Genomic DNA, 22,820 nt, shown 5'->3' on the forward strand with positions numbered 1-22,820 from the left:
TTTATCAAGAAGAAATCTTATTTGCCATTGCCCGGTTTTTCAGCATATCTCTAACTACATGGTATCTGCTTTTCAGTGTAATTTTCACTAGACAGGTTTTTTCCTTAATGCTTATCAGTTGCGCAGTGTGGGCTTTATTGGCAGCAAGGATTTTTGTCAGGTTACAACAGCATTGTAAGAATAAAATGAACTTCATTATAGGATGCTTCCTCCCTACCCATTTTTAAATAAAAAAATTGCTTATCCCAGAGAGTGTATAAAATTTGCAAACTGAGAATACTAGAAGACACTTTATTATTTTCTAGCAGTTATACAAAATTAGTGTGAGAATATCAGCAGCATTAAATATAAGCAGAGTCATTGGTGTGAACTTGGTCTCTGGATAGGCACATCTAGCAGTTTTGTTCATTCAAAAATTTGTGAGATCCCCCCCTTTTTTTGTTCACTTGTTTTACACTGATCACAGTTTCAGTACAATTTAAGCAGTGTAGTTTGCTGCTTCAAATTGATGCATTATACGGAATGGTCTCATGGGACACTAACCACTTTATCACACGGTCTTTGGGAAGTGTCCCTAGGATGCTTCCAGGAAGCTTCCTCGATGGAGTCCCCCAGATGCCAACACATGACATAAGGCCACTTCCTGGCAGCGTGCTAGAATGCTTCCTATAGAACACGAGAGGCTTCCCATGCTCTCATTCAGAAGAACAGGGAGAAGCCAGGCTGTGATGCTTCCACAACCACCACTATAAGTATTATTCCTTGCTTCCACCAGACTTATTGATAGGGATGGGGAAATTCTATCGAACGTTTAAAGTTAATGTTGATACCAGAACTAAAGTTGTCTGAAGGGAAATAATACCCCATATAAGTGGAAACTATTCAAATCTGAATGTGGTCACTGCTTGGATGATGTACTATGAACACTACAGAAACTCGGTGGGATACAAGTGTTATTTTAAAACGTTGTCTTGACTGCACACCCATACAGACATAGATACAGAGCATCTTTTTAAATGATTGTATAAGCATTTTCTACTTTGGGTTACTAGTTAGTGTTCGTGTGTCTTTTTCTTTTTGTATTGTTTTTTAGGCACTTTGCTTAATAGTGTTGCCATTCATCCCAGCATCAAATCTTTTTTTTCCTGTTGGCTTCGTAGTAGCAGAACGAGTGTTATATGTTCCCAGCATGGGATTCTGCATGCTAGTAGCTCATGGGTGGAAAAAACTCTCAAACAACAGGTAGGTTAAATGTTACTGCTTAAGGGGTGATGTGGAGAATTGGGGTTCAAGATAGCAATTAAATGTTGTGTGAGTTGTATGCATGGCACAGTTTAATCACAGCTAAATCTCTTAACTTGCTACCATCTTTTCCATGAATACGATACTGTTTTTCCGTGTGTAATTCCATTTGCAATAAGAAAGCAAACTGCATTCTGAAACCTGTTGTCTTTTTTATAAAAATAGTCATTGATAACGTAACAGACTGAACTAGATAATATCTACTCAGAAGAAAGTCCTATATTTTAGTAGGAATTCAGACTTGAACACCAAAAGTAAACATTTTTCATAGCCTGAATGTACACCACTCCAAAATCTTTCAGAGTTTGAAGTCCTTCATATGTATTATATTATCTCCTAATGTCCATTAACGAGATTAATTATATAATTGTAACAAGCATTACAATATCTAAGCATACCTGCTTAAGCAAATCCTCAGTTTACGCAGATTATTATTTGTTCTCAGTGTTTGTTGCTATTACAGGCAGATGCTGCTTATTTTAAAAATTGATTCTTTAAGGGGGAAAACCCTGGTTTTGTACGACTACTTGCAATCTACTATAACTGAAAGATTGCATAGTCTTTTATGAACTGGTTTTGAAACTGGAACCCTTTTCTTTCTTGAACTATAAATAATCCAAAGCATATCTCAGAATCAGAAAGCAAAAGCAGATTGGGAGCTGTCACAATAATCAATTTAGCTTATAACTTTATAAGGCAGTATTGCGCTTTTCTGAAAAGGGTAATTCATTATAAATAGTTGGGATAACTAAATTTCAGTGTTCACATCTGTTTTAATTCACTGATTTCAAGTAATGCTCCTCTTATATCTTTTTTACTAGTTTAATGACATTCATACAGGGTACAGTTTTCATATCCTCAAAAGCTCCATTAAAATGAGCCACTAGACCAGTGGTGGCAAACCTATAGCATGTGTGTAAGAAGGGGCACACAGTGCCACCTCCCGGCATGTGCGCCATTACCTGCCCTCTCTCTACTCACCATCCCATCACTCACCCCTTGCTTGCTCCCGCCTGACACTCCCCCACTTCCACTGTCTCTGGTCATCTGCCCCCTTTCCTGCCCTCTGCTCTTCAGCCAGCCCTACTTGCCATCCCCCCACCTACCCTGTTTATTTGCTTGCCCAAACTCCTTGCCCGCCTTCTCACACGCTTTCTCCCCCCTTGTCCCCCCAGCTAACCAGCCCCCCCCCTCCGGGCTCAGCACCCCCGCTCACTGCAGGCATCTTGTCTCTCTCCATGCTCACAGGAAAAGAACAAACGGAAAGGACTCGGGAGCTAGGCATGTGCTCAGAATTATCAGACCTGAAATGTATCAGTTTAATAAGCATGGGATAGGAGGCAAGAATAAAGCAGTGGTTCTCATCCTGTGGGTCCCCAGATGTTTTGGCCTTCAACTCCCAGAAATCCTAACAGCTGATAAACTTGCTGGGATTTCTGGGAGTTGTAGGCCAAAACACCTGAGGACCCACAGGTTGAGAACCACTGGAATAGAGTGATAGGCAGACAAGTAGACATGGGGAGATGACTTTTCCCTGCCAGCTAACTCATCTGCTTATCTAAATAAGGACTATAAACATGGATAGGATGTGGTTGAATTATAACACAAACAATCTAAAATTGTAGGGGTTTCCCCTTATTTTTTTACATTTTCCCAGAATTCCACTGACATTCCATGACAAGACCTTTTTCTTCTGTACACAGTTTTGTACCTATATTTTTTCTTCGTGTACTCTGTGAATGCACACTAATGGAGAACGCTGCGCCTGCGCAGGCTCCAACGGATACTCTTCCAAGCTAAAGTTTGAAATTTGGCGGTAACCCCGCCCCTCTCCCCAGAGGGTATAAAGGGCGCCCTCCGCGCCCGCTCTCCAGTTCCTTTTTTTCCGCCGCAAAGCTCACTTCGGACTCTTTGTTCTTATGTCAACCACGCGTTTTAAGCGGTGCACTCAGTGTGCCGCTAAGATTCCAGATTCCGACGGACACGCTAAATGCCTTTTCTGTCTCGGGGAAAGCCACGTCGTCGGTACCTGCCGTTTTTGCCTGGCCTTTACAGCTCAGGCCCGAAGAAATAGAGCTGCAAGACTCTGCGCAGCTCTTTACAAAAAAAACTCTTGCTCCTGAGGCTTCTACTTCCACCTCGGCCTCAATGGCGTCCAGGCCTGCTCCATCGGTATCATCTAAAACCTCGAAAACTTCGAGACCGCGACCGACCAAACCGCCCTGCACGGTGACCACCGCTACGGTATCCACCCGGTCGGGCAAAATGGGCCCTTCATCAACTTCGAGTTCGGTGGCTTCGGCCATTTCCACTCGATCCCGCCTGGCTTCGCCGCCATCTTCTTCCGCCATGAAGATTGCCTTCAAGAGGGCTCAGGAGGAATCCAGACGGGCTCAATCTGACTCGGCAGCTGTGTGCCCGATCCCCCCGACGCCAGGAAAATCGCTGAGGGTCGCGTCGAAGCAACCCCCAGCAAAGAAACGAATGATCCAGAGGTCGTCCTCCTCAGCGTCTTCGAAGAAGGACGTCCCCTCCTCTGGGCCTTCCTCTAGGAGATCCTCTCCTATCCAACCAGCACAACGCCTCCGCTCCTCTTCCTCTCCTCATGGTCAGTCCTCGGATGCGGACGCTCAAGCCTCCCCCGACCGGTCGGTCAGGACAGTTATTAAGGCTCCCCAGCCGGCACCATCTCGTCTTCCGGCTCGACAAGAACTCTTTCCCCCGGCTCAAACACCTGAGAGGGGTAGACAGATGACGCGTTTAGCCCGTGCCGCCCAGGCCTCCGCGTCCAAGGGCGTTCCTCCACAGCCAGCTCCCGCTGCTCCTGAGGTGATACCTCATCAGGACTCTGTGCTTGTTTCTCCTCCCCGGTCCCCTCAAGGGCCCGAGGAGGATGACCCCGATATCGAACGCCCCGAGTCGATACTCTCCGCCTCCGTTGTCTCTCTCGGTCTCGACCTCTCCCCGCCTCACGACGCCTACGAGGTCGACCCACCTTCCCCGACGGATAATATTCGGGCTTTCTCCGACCAGACGGTCAGAATGGCAGACGCTCTGGGGATGGAAATTAAACAAACCTCAAAGGCTGTTACCGACCCCGTTTTCAAGAGGGTTCAAGCCCAAGCCCCGCCAGCCACCTTGCTGCCTTTTCTTCCATACCTCCTGGACGTAATCCAGGCATCTTGGAAGACTCCATCTTCGATACCTCCAACCTCTAAGAAAATAGAGGCCTGGTACCGAACCGATGACGAAGCCTTGGAATGGCTCAAGCATCACCCTGACCCAAACTCCATGGTGGTAAAGGCCTCCCAATCGTCGGGTCGACACTCCAACTCCCCTGCCGACAGGGAGGGTAAACGATTCGATGCGGTAGGCCGCAAGCTGTACTCCGGCGCTCTCCTCCTTTGCCGTATGGCGAACTACGGGGCCTGCATGGGCGCTTATCAACAGATCCTCTGGGAGAAAGCCCAACCTTTCTTCGCCAAACTTTCTGACGAAGACCGGTCAGTCCTTTCGACCCTCCAACAGGAGGCGGACTCTCTCGCACACCACCAAATTCAAATGGCTAAGCATACCGGTGATACCGCCGGAAAAATGATTGCCCACGCAGTCGCGATCAGACGACATGCATGGCTTCGGTCCTCAGGACTCTCTTCTTCCTCTCGACAGGTGATCGAAGACCTTCCTTTCGACACCCAGGGCCTTTTCAATTCTGGTACTGATGACAAACTGAAGTCCAATCATGACTTCAAGATTCTCGCAACAAAGTGCGGGATCGATCAGCCTCAGACTCAGCGGACCCGATGGTTCCCGCAACGGTACCGTCGCTACCCTCAGCCTTTTCGTCACCAGCCGTTTCGACGCTCGTCCAGCTCGAGTCACCACAGTCATCAGCAACAACCTCGCCGCCAGCACCAGGTCCCGAAAGGTCAGGGCAAGGGTGCTGCAGCTATGCCACAACCCCAGCGACGGGCCTGACGCCCACTTTCTCGGGGACTTTTCTACCTTCACTACTACTGCCACTGCCATGCCGTTCCTAGGCCCCGACCAGATCCTTCCTCTCTGCTCTTTCCTCGATCGCCTAGCTCCTTTCTACCGCGAATGGGAGTCTATAACCTCAGATGCCTGGGTTCTTCGCATTGTCAGAGACGGCTATGCCTTGGAATTCGAAACTTTGCCCCCCACGGGTCGCATTCTCCGCACCGACCCTTCACCGGAAATATGCTCCGAGGTCTACTCCCTTCTGGCGAAGGGCGCAATCCAGCCTTCTCCTTCCGAGCAGGACACTCGAGGTTTCTTCTCAAGATACCTTACGGTTCCCAAACGGGGCAGAGGTCTTCGGCCTATCCTTGACCTGCGGGCCCTAAACCTCTTCATTCTGCCTTCAAAATTTCGAATGGTTTCGGTGGCCTCCATTCTCCCGATGCTCCGACACGGAGACTACTTTGCCTCTATAGACTTACGCGACGCGTATTTCCACGTCTCGGTGCGTCGATCCCACAGACGCTTCCTTTCCTTCAAGCTCCTGGGATAGTCTTACCAGTTCACAGTTCTCCCTTTCGGCCTTGTCACGGCCCCAAGGGTCTTTACGAAGGTGGTCGCCGTGGTGGCAGCGCACCTCAGAAAACAGGGCATAATGGTCTTTCCTTATCTGGACGATTGGATGATTGTCGCGTCCGACCCCTCATCCCTTCAAAACCACGTCTCTCAAGCTCTTTCTCTTCTGCAACGGCTGGGCCTTCAGTTGAATGTCTCAAAGTCTCAACTCCTCCCAACCACAGAGATCCGCTTCATCGGAGCTCTCTTCAACTCCATCACGGAAACCGCCTCCCTACCGAAGGACAGGTTCCTAGCCCTTCAACAACACCTTTCTCTCCTCCTCCGCAACCGCAGGATCCGAGCCCACTCTGTCCAAGTTCTTCTGGGCCACATGGCCTCCACGGTCATGGTTACTCCTTTCGCCAGACTACGTCTCAGACCTCTCCAAAGATGGTTTATAGACTCTTTCAAACCCCATCGGCATCCGAGCTCAATGTTTCTCACGGTACCGAACCACGTTCGCCTCTCCCTTCGTTGGTGGCAGGACCCAGCGAACGTTTGTGTGGGACTTCCCTTCCATCCCTCCCTCCCGTCAGTCACCATCACGACCGACGCCTCCAATTTTGCGTGGGGAGCCCACATGTCAAACCTCACCGTCAGGGACCTTTGGTCCATCCAAGAAAAGTCTCACCACATAAACTTCCTAGAACTGTTATCAATCTTCAAAGCCCTCCGGGCGTTTGCTCGCTTTCTTCCCCACAAGACTGTTCTGATTCAAACAGACAACGTAGTAGCTATGTACTACATCAACAAACAAGGGGGTACGGGCTCGAGAAAATTGATGACTCTCTCGATGGACATTTGGCTGTGGTGCATAGCGAGACACATAACCCTGTCAGCGGTTCACCTTCCGGGGGCTCAAAACACCCTAGCAGACTCTTTAAGCAGAATGACAACCTCCGCCCACGAGTGGCGTCTCGATCCCAAAATCCTGAAATCCGTCTTCGACGATTGGGGCTGGCCAGCTCTGGACCTTTTTGCCTCCCCCTCGAACGCTCAACTTCCTCGCTTCGGAGCGAGACTACCTCCAAACTCGACTCCGGGCTGTCTCGGAGATGCGTTTCTCCTCGACTGGACCCTCGAGCCCGTCTATCTTTTTCCTCCCTTTCCTCTCATCTCGAGGGTAATAGAGAGACTCTATCTAACGCCGACATTGGCCATCCTGATCGCCCCTGCATGGCCACGCCAGCCGTGGTACCCAACTCTACTCCGGATGTGTGCGGATCCTCCCCGCACTCTCCCAACTCTCCCTCATCTACTATCTTCACAGAAGGGACAGGTCCTCCACCCCGACGTCCCGTCCCTACACCTGACTGCCTGGAGGATACTTCCTTAAATTCTCTCCACCCAGACCTGCAGGCGATCCTTCGTGCCGCCCATAAGCCGGCCACGTCAAGAGCCTATGCTTACAAGCTTGCAAAATTCCAAACTTTCCTTCGGGACCGACACGTCGATCCCGCCTCTACTTCGATCCCGCTGGTCCTGGACTTCCTACTTTCTCTTGCGGATTGTCAACTCTCTCTGGCCTCGATAAAATCCTATCTCGCTGCTCTTTCCTGCCATTTCCAGCGTCAGGGACAACCCTCTCTTTTTTCTAACAATCTCATTAAGACCTTTCTTCGAGGTTACAACAACCTGCACCCTCCAGTTCAACCTCCAACTCCCGGATGGAGCCTCGAACTCGTCCTTTCTCAACTAGCTTCAGCTCCCTTTGAACCTATGGCCTCGGCAGACCTTCACCTTCTCTCTTGGAAGACTGCTTTCCTAATCGCTATCACCTCTGCGCGCAGGCCTTCGGAACTGGCTGCTCTTCGGGTGGACGAACCCTACCTCCGTTTCCACCACGACAGGGCTGTTCTTCGCCCGGACATCACCTTCCTACCTAAGGTGGTCTCTGCTTTTCACCTGAACCAGGACATAATACTTCCTGCTTTCTTCCCTAATCCTTCCTCTTCTTTGGAACGGAAACTTCATCTCCTGGATGTCAGGAGAGCCCTCCTTTTCTACAAGGACAGGACTAAGGACATACGTAAGTCACCTAGATTGTTTGTGGCTTACGCTACCCATAAGCTGGGCGAACCGCTTTCTTCTCAAAGACTCTCACACTGGATTGCTCAGACTATCGAACTCGCTTACCAGCTGGCTAAACGCCAACCCCCCTCTTCGATCCACCTTAGATCAACGAGGGGCCTTTCCACCTCTACGGCCTTCCTGAGGGGCGTCCCTCTCGACTCCATCTGTCGAGCGGCTATCTGGTCCATTCCATCCACCTTTGTTTCACACTACAGGATGGACTCAAAGAACCTCAAGGACTCGGCCTTTGCCAGGTCTATCCTTTCCTCCTGCCTTGCCTAATGTTGTTGCCTTACTCAAAACCAGTTTTTGTGGTTTATCCTTCTTACAAGCTGACCGCTGTCATCCACCCTTTATGTACTCGATGTGTTCAGGGGTTCATTAACGTAGTGCTTGTGTACTATACTTACCCACTGCACTGAAATGTATTTCATGAATACCTCTACCTCTGTTTTCAGGAAATGGGTCTATACTTACCTCTGTATTTTCTTACAGACTATCGCTCACATACAATGTTGTGATTGTGTTCTGGGTCCTAATAACAAGGATCGTTTTTTTTTTTTTGCACTATATGCTGTTGCATCGTCTTCTTTGACTGTTGCACTTGCTTGTTTTTGCACCTTGTGCTCAATAAATGTGTTGTTTGGACACTAGACTGGTTATCGGGTTTGCTATCCCACCTACCTACACCTCAGCTTGCTAGTCTCCATTAGTGTGCATTCACAGAGTACACGAAGAAAAAGGACAGGTTGCTTACCTGTAACCGTGTTTCTTCGAGTGTACTCTGTGAATTCACACAATCCCACCCTTCCTTCCCCACATGCAAACCTCTCCCTTTCTCGCTGCCTTTGCGGCGTAGGAACTGGAGAGCGGGCGCGGAGGGCGCCCTTTATACCCTCTGGGGAGAGGGGCGGGGTTACCGCCAAATTTCAAACTTTAGCTTGGAAGAGTATCCGTTGGAGCCTGCGCAGGCGCAGCGTTCTCCATTAGTGTGAATTCACAGAGTACACTCGAATAAACACGGTTACAGGTAAGCAACCTGTCCATTCTTGTGCATTTTTCCAATAAGTAGCTAATATTAAACATTCTATTATGTGCTTTTTTCCAGTTAGCTAAAAAAATCATTACATTTTTCAAGTTTATTCTGCTTTGGTCAAGCATACTTGGTGAATGGAATTGTGGTTTTGGGCACATATCTTCTTTGCTGAAGTACACCTGGTATGCCTTAGAAACATTCAGATTTTTGAGGCATGATGCTTTTCAAAATAGACACCTAATAAAATTGTTTTCCTCCCATCTGTTCTGCTTACTTTTTTGGAAGTTTTTCCATCCTTATATATACCAGTGGAAAGGCTTACTCATAATATCCAAATTACTGCATGTGGAGACAAAGAGTTTCTGCATTGACACAAATGGAGAAGTATGAGTGGAAGATATGTATCTGGATCAGGGTGTGTGTCTGTTTTCTGAAACGAAGAGTCAGATTTGTTTTCAACACCTGCCTTTGAAACAGCCGCAATTATTTTCCAACAATATATTTGGTGCGAAGATATTTGTTAGAGCATACTAATTATACTTTTAGCAGCTCTAATCTTAATAATTACTCACATCTCCTTTTATATCAAAGGATCAAATGATTATTTTTTTTCATTTTGTATTTCTTGTTATTTTGTAAGAAAGAACAAAGAAATGCAAAGTATATACCTCTGTGTGTGTGTGTGTGTGTGTGTGTGTGTGTGTGTGTGTGTGTGTGTGTGTAAAGAGACTCTGTTCCAATATGATTATGGTTTTCTAGAGGGGGTAATAACTTGCACTTGCTCCTTCTTTTCAACAAATGTACTTTTGGTTAAATATAATTAACAGGTTCTTTAAACAAAATAGTTCTTATGATGTCAGGAATCTAAAAGAAAAATAAGATGCTTGAATCTACCAAATACCCTCTACTTCAATGTTTCCATGAGCCCTAATAAGCTATAAATAAGCTATAAATTTATCCATTATTTTTGATAGGATGTTCATTACAGATTGTACTGCACACCATGTGTGCATACACATAGATATTTTAATTCATTCTGATAGAAATACTTGCCAGAATATAATATCCAATATCTGTGATGACTTTCGCAAAGATTCCTATACATGTATACTATTCTTCTGTTTCCTGCCACAAGTTAATAAATAGCAAAGTATACTGCTTAACTAGTTATTACCTACAAACATAAACTCTCTCATTGATGGAAGATGTGGGTTTGGTCAGTGGAATGAAACCAGCACTTTGATCTGTACATCCATTATATGTTGTTGTTAAAGAATAAGTACACTGTGTAAACTCTACTCGGGCTGTCCTTCTTTTGACATTAAAAGCAAATTGAATGCTAGAATAGGTGTACCATTTTAGGTATTGTTAACTGCCCCTTTCCTTTAAAACGATGACAGTGTGTAAGAGTTCAAATCATGCTTTCATAAGTAGGGAAATTTGCTAGAGGAGCATGTCAGAAGATCAAAACTTTGATTAGATTTCATAATGGTTATTGTGTAATGTGAAATTGTGGGCTTGATTTATCTACCAAATATTACCCAGCTTATACGTTGCTTGTTTTGAGACAGAAAGCTACCTAAACATTTTTTGAAACCCATACATTACACAAATAAAATGATAATATAAAGGGAGGCATTCGACATTAGGAATGGAACATCAGTAGCCTTTAAAATTCTTGAACTGGCATCATATTGTCAATTAAAAGAAAATGCATGCAGTAAGATGTTATGACTCCATTAAAATCCAGATATACTGTCTACAGAGGGACTCTTTCTGTGTGATGAGGTCACTACTGAAAAGATGCTGTCTCCTGTCATCAGCAGAAAAATTGATCTTACTAGCAGGCCACAAGGTCTGTCTTATATGTGAGCTGTGGTATCTCATTTTCATGTTCTCCAGTTCAGTTTAGTCTGTTTCCATTTATTGCTTCCTTGCTCTGCTGGCTTTTCCTTGTCCTGCAAAGAAGGAAAACCTGTGGCCCATCAGCTTTTATTTTACTCCAACTCTTTCCAGTTACAGCCACTATGACCAGTGGCCAAGGATGATGGGAACTTGTTAACTGACAAAATCCAGAAGACAATAGGTGCCCCATCCTCAGCCTTTTCTACTTTTCAGGTTTAGTGCTGTTTCTCTAATCCCATTTCTTTTCTTCATGTTGTTTTCCAAATCCATCAAATTTTAGTAGCAGTGAAAATAGGTATTAATGTCAGACATTGATGACTATTAATGTAAGCAATAAATAGGGCAGAATATTTCACTTTTCTGTCACATAGTTGGGTATATTGTAGCATTTTGGTAATTAAGATTATATCTGAAAACCTTTCTTTGGCAGTTGACAGATTCAGGTCATACTGTTTAGTGTCAGTTTAAATTATAACTACAGTTGATACATTTCAGTATTTTGCAATGTCTTTGACAGGGTTTTTAAACAAAATATACAGATATTAAATTAAACAGTCATGGCTCAGACTGTGGAAAAAAGGTTTTATCAGGCACTCCCAGTGAGGATAAAATTGGGTTTGGATTGAGATCACAATAAGAGTAAATTAAAAATTTGGACTGCAGCCCCCAATGTCTTCCAGATAGCATACCTTTGTCCATGTTGGCTGGAGGATTTATGGATTTACGGTTTGAAAAATTGAAAGTAAAATTTCCAATTACATGACGGCGAAACAGAAACAAGTACAGTAGAGTTTCAGTTATCTCGGATAATCGGAACTGCTCGGATAATAGGGAAGCCCTATTATCCCTCCCGGCAATCCAGTTTAGGGAAGCACCCTGCAATCGCTGCTGCCTAGCAACACTCTTGAGGTGCTTCCCAAGGGGCGAGGGCTTGCCGAGGGACGTCCCTCGGCAAGCCCTCGCCCCTTGGGAAGCACCCCACAAGCGTTGCTGGGCAGCAGCGTTCGCAGGGTGCTTCCCTGGGCCGAGGGCTTGCCGAGGGACGAGTCCCATCCCTCGGCGAGCCCTTGCCCCTTGGGAAGCACCCTGCAAGTGTTGCTAGGCAGCAACAATTGTGGGCCGCTTCCATGGGCCGAGGGCTTGCCAAGGGATGAGCCCCATCCCTTGGGAAGCACCCCACGAGCGCTGCTGCCTAGCAACGCTTACGGGGCGCTTCCTCCTCCCTCTCCCTCTCCTTCTCTGGAGCTCCCTTCACTCCCTTCCTCGAGCTGCCACAGGTAGGAACTTGGGAGAGGGGGAGGGAGGGGCACCCCCAGCAGCGCCTCGAATAATATGGAGTGTTGGTTAACCGGAACTCAGTTAACCGGAACTCTACTGTATCAGTAATGTCTAGTTTCCAAAGTAAGATAATAATTTTGGATAAAAATTATAGATAAAGATTTGTTTCAAAAATTTGAAATCCCTGTATCTTTTCAACTACAAACCACACATAAATGAAACTCTTACCACTTGAAAGGGTGGAGCATGGCGTTTCAAATGATTGATGCTAGATGCTCCTGGCACACCAAAAGCCCCTAGCCTCAGTCATTCGAAAGATGGCAACCCTGCAACATAATGCCTGCAACATATTGTTTCTGGCTCAAAAGGGTTAGAAAACTCATAACTTATTCAGCCATTTGTAACTTTTTGTATAATTGTAGCATATTGCTTTGAAATGGTGTCCATCATTTTGAAACACCCTATAATTCTTCAAATTATGATCAAAACAGCAAGAAATTTGATCAAATTTGGAAAAGGCGTGAGACACCAATGTTGGGAGAATGGATTGTTAAAAGTTGCCGAATTAGCCCAAATTTATTTTAGGTTACTACACAAAGTGAATGTTGTATCTTTGGTCCACATTTTTCCCACACATTCATTCTCTTCTTTACATAATTCTAAATAGAATTCATTTTCTCCAATCTCTATGGCTAAATTTCTCTTATCTTTATTACATCTATCCTTAAATCACATATAAGCCAGTCAGTTAAGATCTTTGCCTCCAGTACCTCTTTTAATGAGGAACACCATTTATCTCATCTATTATCCTCGTGACAGCAAGCCCTGTTGAATTGTATTGTGTAAAGTAATTATAGAAGTATTGTATGGTTTGGAGTCTTATAACATTGATATTTTCCAGAGAAATGTCCTCCATTGGGAGTCCCAACTAGGTAGATTCTGTTACAAGAAGGCCTACTATCTAAAAATAGTATCCATCCACAGTGCTATATACCCAGCTATTAATTCAAACAAAGACTTTGGATACTTTAGCTGTAGGAGCATAGAGAAGCAATGTGTAAACAACTTATCAGACACACGCACACAGATCACAGTGATTTAAATCAAAAAGCAAAATTAATGTTAACATTAACCTTATTTAACTCTATTGTAAAGTCATAGCATGACAAGCAAAAGTTTTCAACTCACAAGTCATACTGACATAAAATATTTTAAAAGCGTTTGTTAACTATTATGGTCTTTTATATTTCATAGTCATACAGATTTTCACTTTTCAGGTATATTTAATGGGACTTTTGAGTCTACATGTTGTCATACCTTCAAACATTAGTCCGCTTCCAAATGAGTTACTCATGATTCAATTGTTGTTTTCCAATCATGTGTCCCAAATTTTATCTTCGAGCACACACTGGCATCACTATTGTAGGTTTACGTTGCTGTAAAATACCATCATGTTGCTTATGAACTAAAGTTTCCTGGACCAAAGTATTTGTTCACTAGAGAGGCCAGCCTTTACACCTCAGAAAACTTATCTTTGTTTCTAGAACTCCAAAAAAGCTATGGGCATATATTCTATTCATATTCTTCTAACAAACTTCCCATAGGCAACGGACAGATCATGATACAGACAGAAAATTTAACGAAAGACGATTTCAGTCAGATCCAGCATTGCTTTTTATAGGTTGTTGTTTGCTTGTTCTTTTTTTTTAAAAACAACAACAACAATCCAACTCAACATGTTTTAGCATGTTTCTTCCACTCATTAAGACTGTGATTGGTAATTTGAAAGATTCTTTACATAAGATTAACATTCTAATTATGGAAGATTAAATAAAGTAGAGACTAAAAAGTAAACTGAGTTCATATCAAAAGTGGTATGTTCTGTGGGGTAATTTTTTCTTTCTTTTTTGTAACAGTGTGCTAAGAAAGCTCTCCTGGATTTGTCTGTCTCTGGTGTTGTTAATTCATGCCCTAAAGACATTGCACAGGAATTGGGACTGGGAATCAGAATACACATTGTTTATGTCTGCTTTGAAGGTACAGTGTTATGATTCAAACTTTCTAGATACCTCTACCATGCTGCATTCTTTAGAAAACAGGATGGCAACAAGAGCACAGTGCACTAATACTTTTCTGTCAAAACTGAAAATGTTGAGTTTCAATATTTTAAAGCAAGACTTGTAGAAAAATATGGCTGTTTTGTAGCTTTTCCTACATGTTTCATTTAGCACCCCTATATATAATATAGAATTGAAAACTTCACTTTTAAATGTACTTGTGTTGGCTGCAGCTACTCAATAAATTAACTCATCATAAAGGAAGGAATAAGTTTCATCTTAGTACCCGAGATCTAATTCTAGAGAATAAATACTGCCCCATGTAAGATAAGTAAGTGATTCTGGAACAAGTTGCTGAATTGATAAATTCAATTTTAAAAGAATATGAGTATTCACATGAGCCTACATATGTGTACCCCAGATCCCTAATACCTCCCATCTTCCCAATTCAAGAGATTAGAATGTAGGGTTTAGTTTATGCTTCAATACAAAGTTAAGTAAACAAATTTGTGTTTAAAGTATTTTATCATTTTATATTTGTTTACTTTGCCCAGGTAAATAGAAACAATGCAAAACTGTGGAATAATGTGGGTCATGCTTTAGAAAATGAAAAAAACTTTGAAAGAGCATTGCGTTTCTTCATACAAGCCACCCAGGTACAGCCAGGTGAGTTTTTAAAAATGGTCTGCAGTTATTGGCCAGCATGTGAAGATTGTGTCTTAACCTGTGCTAGATACCTGTCCTTGTATAACCATCTTGTATAATATTGTGAAATCATAGGGGACTTTTGTGTGTGTATGTGATTAGTTTGCTTTTTTTTTTTTTTTTTTTTTTTGCATTCTTAATCCGATATTAGAACCATGTTGATGAAAGAGTTTTCATGATTCATCAAAGCTATTACTAAGTTTTTATTTTTGAACCTAACTCTTCAGTGGAGGAAACCGCTTGGACACATGACTTTTTGAGACCGCAGCCCTTCAGATCCCCTGGGATAGCATTTTGTAGCTGGTGTTGCTTAAGAAAGTTTGTGTCATCATACTTGTCCTAAATATAACTTATTTTTAACTTAACTTTCCCCCAGAACTGAGACTTAGAGCAGCTTGCAAAATTAAAACAAATGTGTGTGTGTGTGTGTGTGTTACATATAGAGGAAAAAATGGAAAAAAATATACCTAAAATGTCACTAACTCTATAAACTGTAAAAATGATAATAGTAAAATTACGGTTGAATATTTAGCTAATTATCCTGAAGAATTTATGTAGTATTCTTAGCAACCAAATGTTTCTGAACTAATTTATGGCATTAACATAATAATAATAATGCATTTGTTTTTGGTTGTACTGTGAGTTTATATGGTTAACTGGATATAAATCATGTCTTTTTAGTATTGTTTTGAATACTAAGGCAATCACTTCTATTTGGTATGAGGCAACTATTTATGGTGTGAAAATGTTTTATTTATTTGTAAATTTGAAGATGACATTGGTGCTCACATGAACGTAGGAAGAACATACAAAAATTTAAATAGAACCAAGGAAGCAGAAGAATCTTATTTGCTGGCAAAGTCATTGATGCCACAGGTGAGTAGAAAGACAGTTCTTCAAAAGCCATTTAAAGAACTTTCAGTAGAATTTTCAACTTAAAACAACAGGACTGTTTGTAAGTCGGATATTTGTAATTTGGGGACTGCCTGTATATAGATATATAAAACTATCTTCCCACTTGTATTTTCTAGAAATTAAATACTTTTAAGTATATTACCTGTAATACAGGGAATATTTCAGTTCTTTTGGAAGGACATAAAAATTATAAACATGGTCTGAGAGATGAGAATTTCATTTATGTCTGTGTTTTAATCTATTCGGTATATTTTATATTTTAGTGTATTTTAATTATTTTGTAACTGGGCTGGGCTTCAGAACAGCTGGTAAATCACAATCAGTAATAAGATTTACCAAGCAAAAGGTGGCCAGTTCAAAGCCCAGCTGGGGTGAGCACCCAACTGTCAAGCCCAGCTCACTATTTACCTAAGCAGTTCGAAAACAGCTTAGAGCTGTAAGTATAGAAATTAGATACCGCTAATAATTTTATTAGCAATACCTAATAATTAACGGTATTTTATGACCCCATAAAAGAAAAAGACCAGAAATGCTGGTGACCAAAAGGAAGGAGGAAGTCCCGATGGCTCTTCATCATAGGGAATAGGGCAACAGCACTCACCTGTGGCTGAATCCGAGCACAGCCTTCAAGGCACCAAAGCTGGACTTCAACACAACATACCTCCATTCTGTCTGTTTTGTTCTGTCTGTCCAAACGGCATTGAATGTTTGCCATGTATGTGTACTGTGATCTGCCCTGAGTCCCCTTGGGGAGATAGGGTGGAATATAAATAAAGTGTTATTATTGTTGTTGTTGTTGTTGTTAGTGTTATAACCTACATCAAACCTTGGAAGAGGGCAGGCAAAATCATTATTATGGTTATGATAAAACTTCCCTGTTTTACCATCACCTTCTTCTGGTTAAATTTTTAATAAAACTGGGATCTCCAAAATGAAAAGCACAAATCCAAGAGAGCAGTGTTTACTCCTGCTATTCTTTTCAAAATGTTTTCCATGATTTAAAACAATATGAAATCCAGAACCCACTAACATTTAAAAGCCATGGCAGATCCTTTAGTTCCCATTGTATGTCTCTGCAAAAGCATGTGCTGTTTCTATGCCAAAAACTACTGTGTACTATAAAACAACTTTCATATAATGAATGTGTATGGTTTTTTTTTTTTAAAAAAAAACCCTACTACTTAGGGGCAAAATTATTCTTTTTTATTTCATTGTGTCTTTTGTTTAATAAGTAAGCTTTAGTGGATGTCTTCTGCATCTGATAAAATGTCTTATGCTGTCAGATTATCCCAGGTAAAAAGTATGCTGCACGAGTTGCTCCTAACCATCTGAATGTTTATATAAACCTTGCAAACTTGATTCGGGCAAATGACTCTCGCCTTGAAGAAGCAGACCAGTTGTATCGCCAAGCCATTAGCATGAGACCGGATTTCAAACAGGCGTACATTAGCAGGTATTCCTTTTCAAATCTTTCAGTACATTCATTACTGTTACTTTTGTTCTGTGCCTTTAGGTAATTTCCAACTTATGGTAACAGGCAAACCTGTTCTTGGCCAGCTTTTTTCTAAGGGGAATGTAACATAGCCAAGGTGACTGTGGAGAAGTCATAGTTATTATGTTTAATTTTAACTGTTAGAGTATGTATTTGTGTTTAGTTGACACAGTAGCTGAAACAGAAACCATCTTGTTTCAATCCACAGTAGTGCTGTTACCAAGGAGACGGAGCTGGCTAGCTCACCAGAGGGAGAAGTGGGCGGAGCCAAGAAAAGGAAAAGGAGGGAGTTTAAAAAAAAAAGAAGCCAGAAAGTGTGTGGCGGGAGGCTTTTCAGTCAAGAAGGGCTGAGGAGACAGGCCTGGCCAAAATCTTTAGTCAAGGCAGACTAAAGGGAGCCTAGTCAAGATCTCTAGCTGGGAAGGACTAGTGATCAGGAATTTGATCGGTAGTAGATCAAATTAAAGGCTTTTATTGTAGTTGGGACATTGTTCACTAAGGAGCTCAGCTGAGGTTAGAGTTCGCTACAGTTTATCTCATCAGTAGGAGAGTGAGAGTGGAAGTACACCAGAGACTACTATTGTGGTGGTTATAAGAGTTATTAAACCACTTGTTTATCTAAAGTTCCATAAGTAAATCAGTCAACCTGCAACCATAAGCTTTGTACGCAATAAACTTGTTGTTCTTCGTTAACAACCGACTCATCTCATCTCATCTGCGTCTGTGGAGCCAAATTTCATCAGTGATAATTCAAAATAATAATAATAATAATAATAATAATAATAAAACTTTATTTATACCCCGCCACCATCTCCCCAATGGGGACTCGGGGCGGCTTACATGGGGCCATGCCCAAGACAATACAATAAACCATAACATAATACAATTAAATAATACATTACATAAAATAAACAGTACAACATAAGATCAAAACAGCAATATAACACGAGCGGGCCGCATGAATACTACATTTAAAAACTAGATTAAAAATTAAAACTCTGGGTGAGAAAGGGATCAGAAGAAAACCTCGAGGGACGGGACATCAGATAGTGAACCAGTCTAGAGGATAAATATCGGGGGGGGGAGTAGCATAGAACATTTACTCTCCGAAAGCACACCGGAAGAGCCATGTTTTTAAATCTTTCCTGAAGGCTAAAAGGGTGGGGGCTTGCCTGATTTCAATGGGCAGCGAGTTCCACAAGCGAGGGGCCACCGCAGAAAAGGCCCTCTCCCTTGTTCCTACAAGGCGAGCCTGAGATATAGGTAGTGGCGACAGGAGGGCCTCCCCTGATGATCGGAGAGGTCGGGCAGGTTTATGATAGGAGATACGGTCACGAAGGTAGGCGGGTCCCAAACCGTTTAGGGCTTTATAAATGATGGTCTGCACCTTGAATTGGGACCAGAAGATGAACGGCAGCCAGTGGAGCTCCTTAAACAGGGGAGTAGATCTCTCCCTGTAACTCGCCCCCGTTATTAGTCTGGCGGCCGAACGTTGGACCAGCTGTAACTTCTGGGCCGTCTTCAAGGGAAGCCCCACGTAGAGCGCATTACAGTAGTCCAGTCTAGAGGTAACTAAGGCATGCACCACCGTGGTCAAGTCAGACTTCACGAGGTATGGTCGCAGTTGGCGCACAAGTTTGAGTTGTGCAAAAGCCCTCCCGGCCACCGCCGACACCTGCGCTTCAAGCGTCAGCGCTGAATCCAGGAGGACCCCCAAACTGCGGACCTGTGATTTCAGGGGGAGTGCAACCCCGTCCAGCACAGGTTGCCACCCAATACCCCGATCCGACGAGCGACTGACCAGGAGGGCCTCTGTCTTGTCAGGATTGATCCTCAGCTTGTTTCTCCTCATCCAGTCCGCCACAGCGGCCAGGCACTGGTTCAGCACCCGAGGGGCTTCCTTGGAGTCAGGTGGGAACGAGTAGTGGATTTGTGTGTCATCTGCGTAGAGATGGCAACACCCTCCAAAACTCCGGATGACCTCTCCCAGCGGTTTCATGTAGATGTTAAAAAGCATGGGGGATAAAATAGACCCTTGCGGGACCCCACAGGTCAAAGGCCAGGGGTCCGAGCAGGTGTCCCCCAGCTTCACCATCTGGGAACGGCCCTCCAGGAAGGACTGGAGCCACTGCAAAACAGTGCCACCGAGTCCCATCCCGGAGAGCCTCCCCAGAAGGATACCATGGTCGATGGTATCGAAAGCCGCAGAGATGTCCAGGAGAACCAGCAGGGTCACACTCCCCCTGTCCAGTTCCCTGCGGAGGTCATCCACCAAGGCGACCAAAGCCGTCTCAGTGCTGTGCCCAGGCCTGAAGCCAGACTGCGAGCGGTCCAGAAAATCAGTGTCATCGAGGAACCCCTGGAGCTGCGTGGCCACCACCCGCTCCAGAACCTTGCCCAAAAACGGGAGGTTGGAAATTGGTCTGTAGTTGTTACATACAGATGGGTCTGTAGTTGTTACATACAGATGCCACATTGGTGGCAGTTACCTTAATAAATCACCTAATTGGGGAAGAGTAATAGTCGCAGTTACCTCAGAAAGGGAACAACAACACAGAAATCCCTAACTACAGAGACAGAGGCTGGGATCTTGAAATAAAATCACCCCCTGTAATCCTTCCCCTCATATAAAGGTGATATATATATATATATATATATATATATATATATATATATATATATTCTAGAGGGATAAAAAGATTCAAAAATCCCCTCAGCAGTGGAAACAGCATTTATAATTTGCCTCGACACCATCACAATTGGTGGCAGCGTCAGGATTGAGTCTTCGTAATTAGATTAAACCATCCCAATTGAAGTAACGTTTGCGCAGTGACCAAGTCGGTTTCCATAGCCAAATGTGAATTCAAACCCTGGTCTCCAGAGTGCTCAAACCAATACACCATGCTGGCTCTCATTCATAAATGTAACTGCAGGTGAAAGAGGAATGCAAATGATCTTTCTTAATTTTTTTTTATTTATTTACATCACTTTTACCCTTATCTTAAGACAGGAAATGGGTTTCCTATGCTTTACAACTAATTATTTTAAATATTCATAGGTCACAATTATGAGTACAGCTTTTTTAGGGCAGTTGACATAGTACAAAGCAATAGAATATGCACTAGAAACACTGTGTTGTGTTCACTGCTTAACAACAATACTCTCCAGCCAACATTTTTTGTCTTAACTTGTATCAAGGAAGTTTTGCAATCTTGGTTTTTTTTATATAGATGATTTCTCCTAAAACAAGTGACAGTCATAGGCATGAAAGTCACCAGCGTGTCAGTGCTTGAACATGTTCTGAATTTGAAGGGAAAGGGGTAGATCAGAGTTTCTTTACAAAAGTGTATAAAACAGATGTTTGACTGTTTGATATTTTAACTGCAAAAAAATGTGCATAGTTACATTCCCTACATCCATTTCATTTTCTCTTCAGGAAATGCATTTGCACATCTTTGAAAAAGTATACCATGATTTATTTGTAACTAGAGATAGTTGTTTAACAGAGGAGCATTATGTTCCAGGCAAAGACATATCTTAACTCCACAAGATCACATATACGTTTAAAGAATAAATGGGTTTGGAGTGAACTGTTTTAAAGGCTAGACATACGTTTTCCTTCTAAGGAACTGTAAGAAATAAAAACAAGAATCCCATGCCACTTAAACTTCTAATGCCTTGAACAAAAAGCTATCCTCTAGTGGGATTGGTCAACAGTAATCATGACACAGTTTAAAAATAGTGCTAATGGAATATCAGTTAAAAATAAGGGTGATAAAATAGTGTTCTAAGCTGTGCAATTAGGGTTGACATTCCTGCACATGTCAAAAACTTCAACTTAAAAATGAAGGAACGTTCAGTACTAAATGTGGATGATGATGATGATGATGATGATGATGATGATGATGATAGCAGCTTTATTTATACCCTGCCACTATCTCCCTGAAGGACTTGGGGCAGCTTACAGAAGTACATACAAGTGCCATAGCACATAAATAAAGGTAAAATTCAATCAACATATTTAAACAATGGCCTGTGGATATTCCCCTATCTTTGCATTTTAGAGGAAGGGGATGGGATTGTACTTCATGCAATCTGAAAAAATCCAGTTACATTGGGGTAGGCAAAGTCTGGCCTATGTGTCATATCTGACCTTCAAGGTGATTTTTGACAACTCCAAATAGCCGTAATTCCCACATAAAATCATGGGGCAAGAGGACAATTCTATAACAAAGACCCAGCCAACAGATGCTGCATTTTCTCAAGGTTGCATCCATACTTAGTATAGCTACCCTTCACAGCTAATAGTTCAGCAGCACCATAGCTGTATAGTTTCCATCATGAGAAATTTTGTGATTTGCAGCTTGGTATGACCCTTGGAATTATTCACTATAGAATTGTAACTCATGAAAGTGAACTATAACAGAGGCCTCACCAAAATTCAAATCTCAGGATGCCAGTTAAAGTGGTAACAAACCTGATATAATTGTATAGTATAGAGTATCATGGCAAAATTAATATCATGCTAAGAGCAATCAGTAATAAAAGAAGTTAAATATGGCTGGAACCAATTTGGAGGATCTCCTTTCCTCCTAGGCAGCTTAATACAACCCACAGTAGACAGGGTTGATATTTTTATATATCCTTGACCTCAAATAAACTATTAATGGCGAAAAAAGAACTAACTTTGATTTCTCCACAGGGGGGAATTGCTTTTAAAAATGAACAAACCTCTTCAAGCTAAGGAAGCTTACCTCAGAGCACTTGAACTGGATAGGACTAATGCAGACCTGTGGTATAACTTGGCAATTGTTTATATTGAACTGAAAGATCCCACGGAAGCTCTGAAGAATTTCAACAGGGCATTAGAACTCAATCCTAATCATAAATTAGCTCTATTCAATTCTGCACTCCTAATGCAAGAATCTGGTATGTATGTTTATTTTTTTCAACACCCCCAACATTGCCAAATCTTTAGGCTTATTCTCTCTTACCCACAAGCTGTTGCTTATATTGTTTGTACATTTCAAATGCACACAAAAGGTATTGGTCCTAATGGACCCGTCTTACACAAATTAATACTTAGGCCCTCCGGGGGAAGTTTTACTTCAACCAGGCAGAACTCAACTGGCAACTGTCACCCTGAGGACCTTTCGTCTGCCACTCCAGACATTGGAATAACCTGCCAAAAGAGCAAAATGAGCTATCAGAATTTAAGACACAATTAAAGACCTATTTCTTCTGGCAGGCCTACCCAGTCAATTTTAAACTCTGACTTTTAAACTTAGATTCTATTAAGATTGTATTTTAACTTTGTACCATGTATTTTAATATATGTTTTTATGGTAATGTGTTTTATGTGAGTGTTTTAATTGTGTTGCACCCTGCCTCAAGTTGTGAGGAGATTTAGCTAACATTATTATTATTATTATTATTGTTATTACTGTTATTACTGTTA

General features: G+C 42.6%; 1 protein-coding gene across 2 annotated transcripts in view; it reads left to right on the forward strand.

The window, feature by feature from the left end:
- The window catches only part of tmtc3 (transmembrane O-mannosyltransferase targeting cadherins 3), a 48,426-nt gene that overhangs the window by 19,853 nt on the left and 5,753 nt on the right, over positions 1–22,820 (forward strand). For both annotated transcript variants that reach the window (XM_003221119.4, XM_008110891.3), the window contains exons 9-14: positions 1,094–1,242; positions 14,110–14,230; positions 14,805–14,916; positions 15,728–15,831; positions 17,154–17,323; positions 22,065–22,291. In XM_003221119.4, coding sequence (XP_003221167.1) covers positions 1,094–1,242; positions 14,110–14,230; positions 14,805–14,916; positions 15,728–15,831; positions 17,154–17,323; positions 22,065–22,291 — 883 coding nt within the window. The remainder of the gene's footprint in view (positions 1–1,093; positions 1,243–14,109; positions 14,231–14,804; positions 14,917–15,727; positions 15,832–17,153; positions 17,324–22,064; positions 22,292–22,820) is intronic.

This window comes from Anolis carolinensis, chromosome 5 (genome assembly GCF_035594765.1).
Source record: "Anolis carolinensis isolate JA03-04 chromosome 5, rAnoCar3.1.pri, whole genome shotgun sequence".
NCBI classification, from domain to species: domain Eukaryota; kingdom Metazoa; phylum Chordata; class Lepidosauria; order Squamata; family Dactyloidae; genus Anolis; species Anolis carolinensis.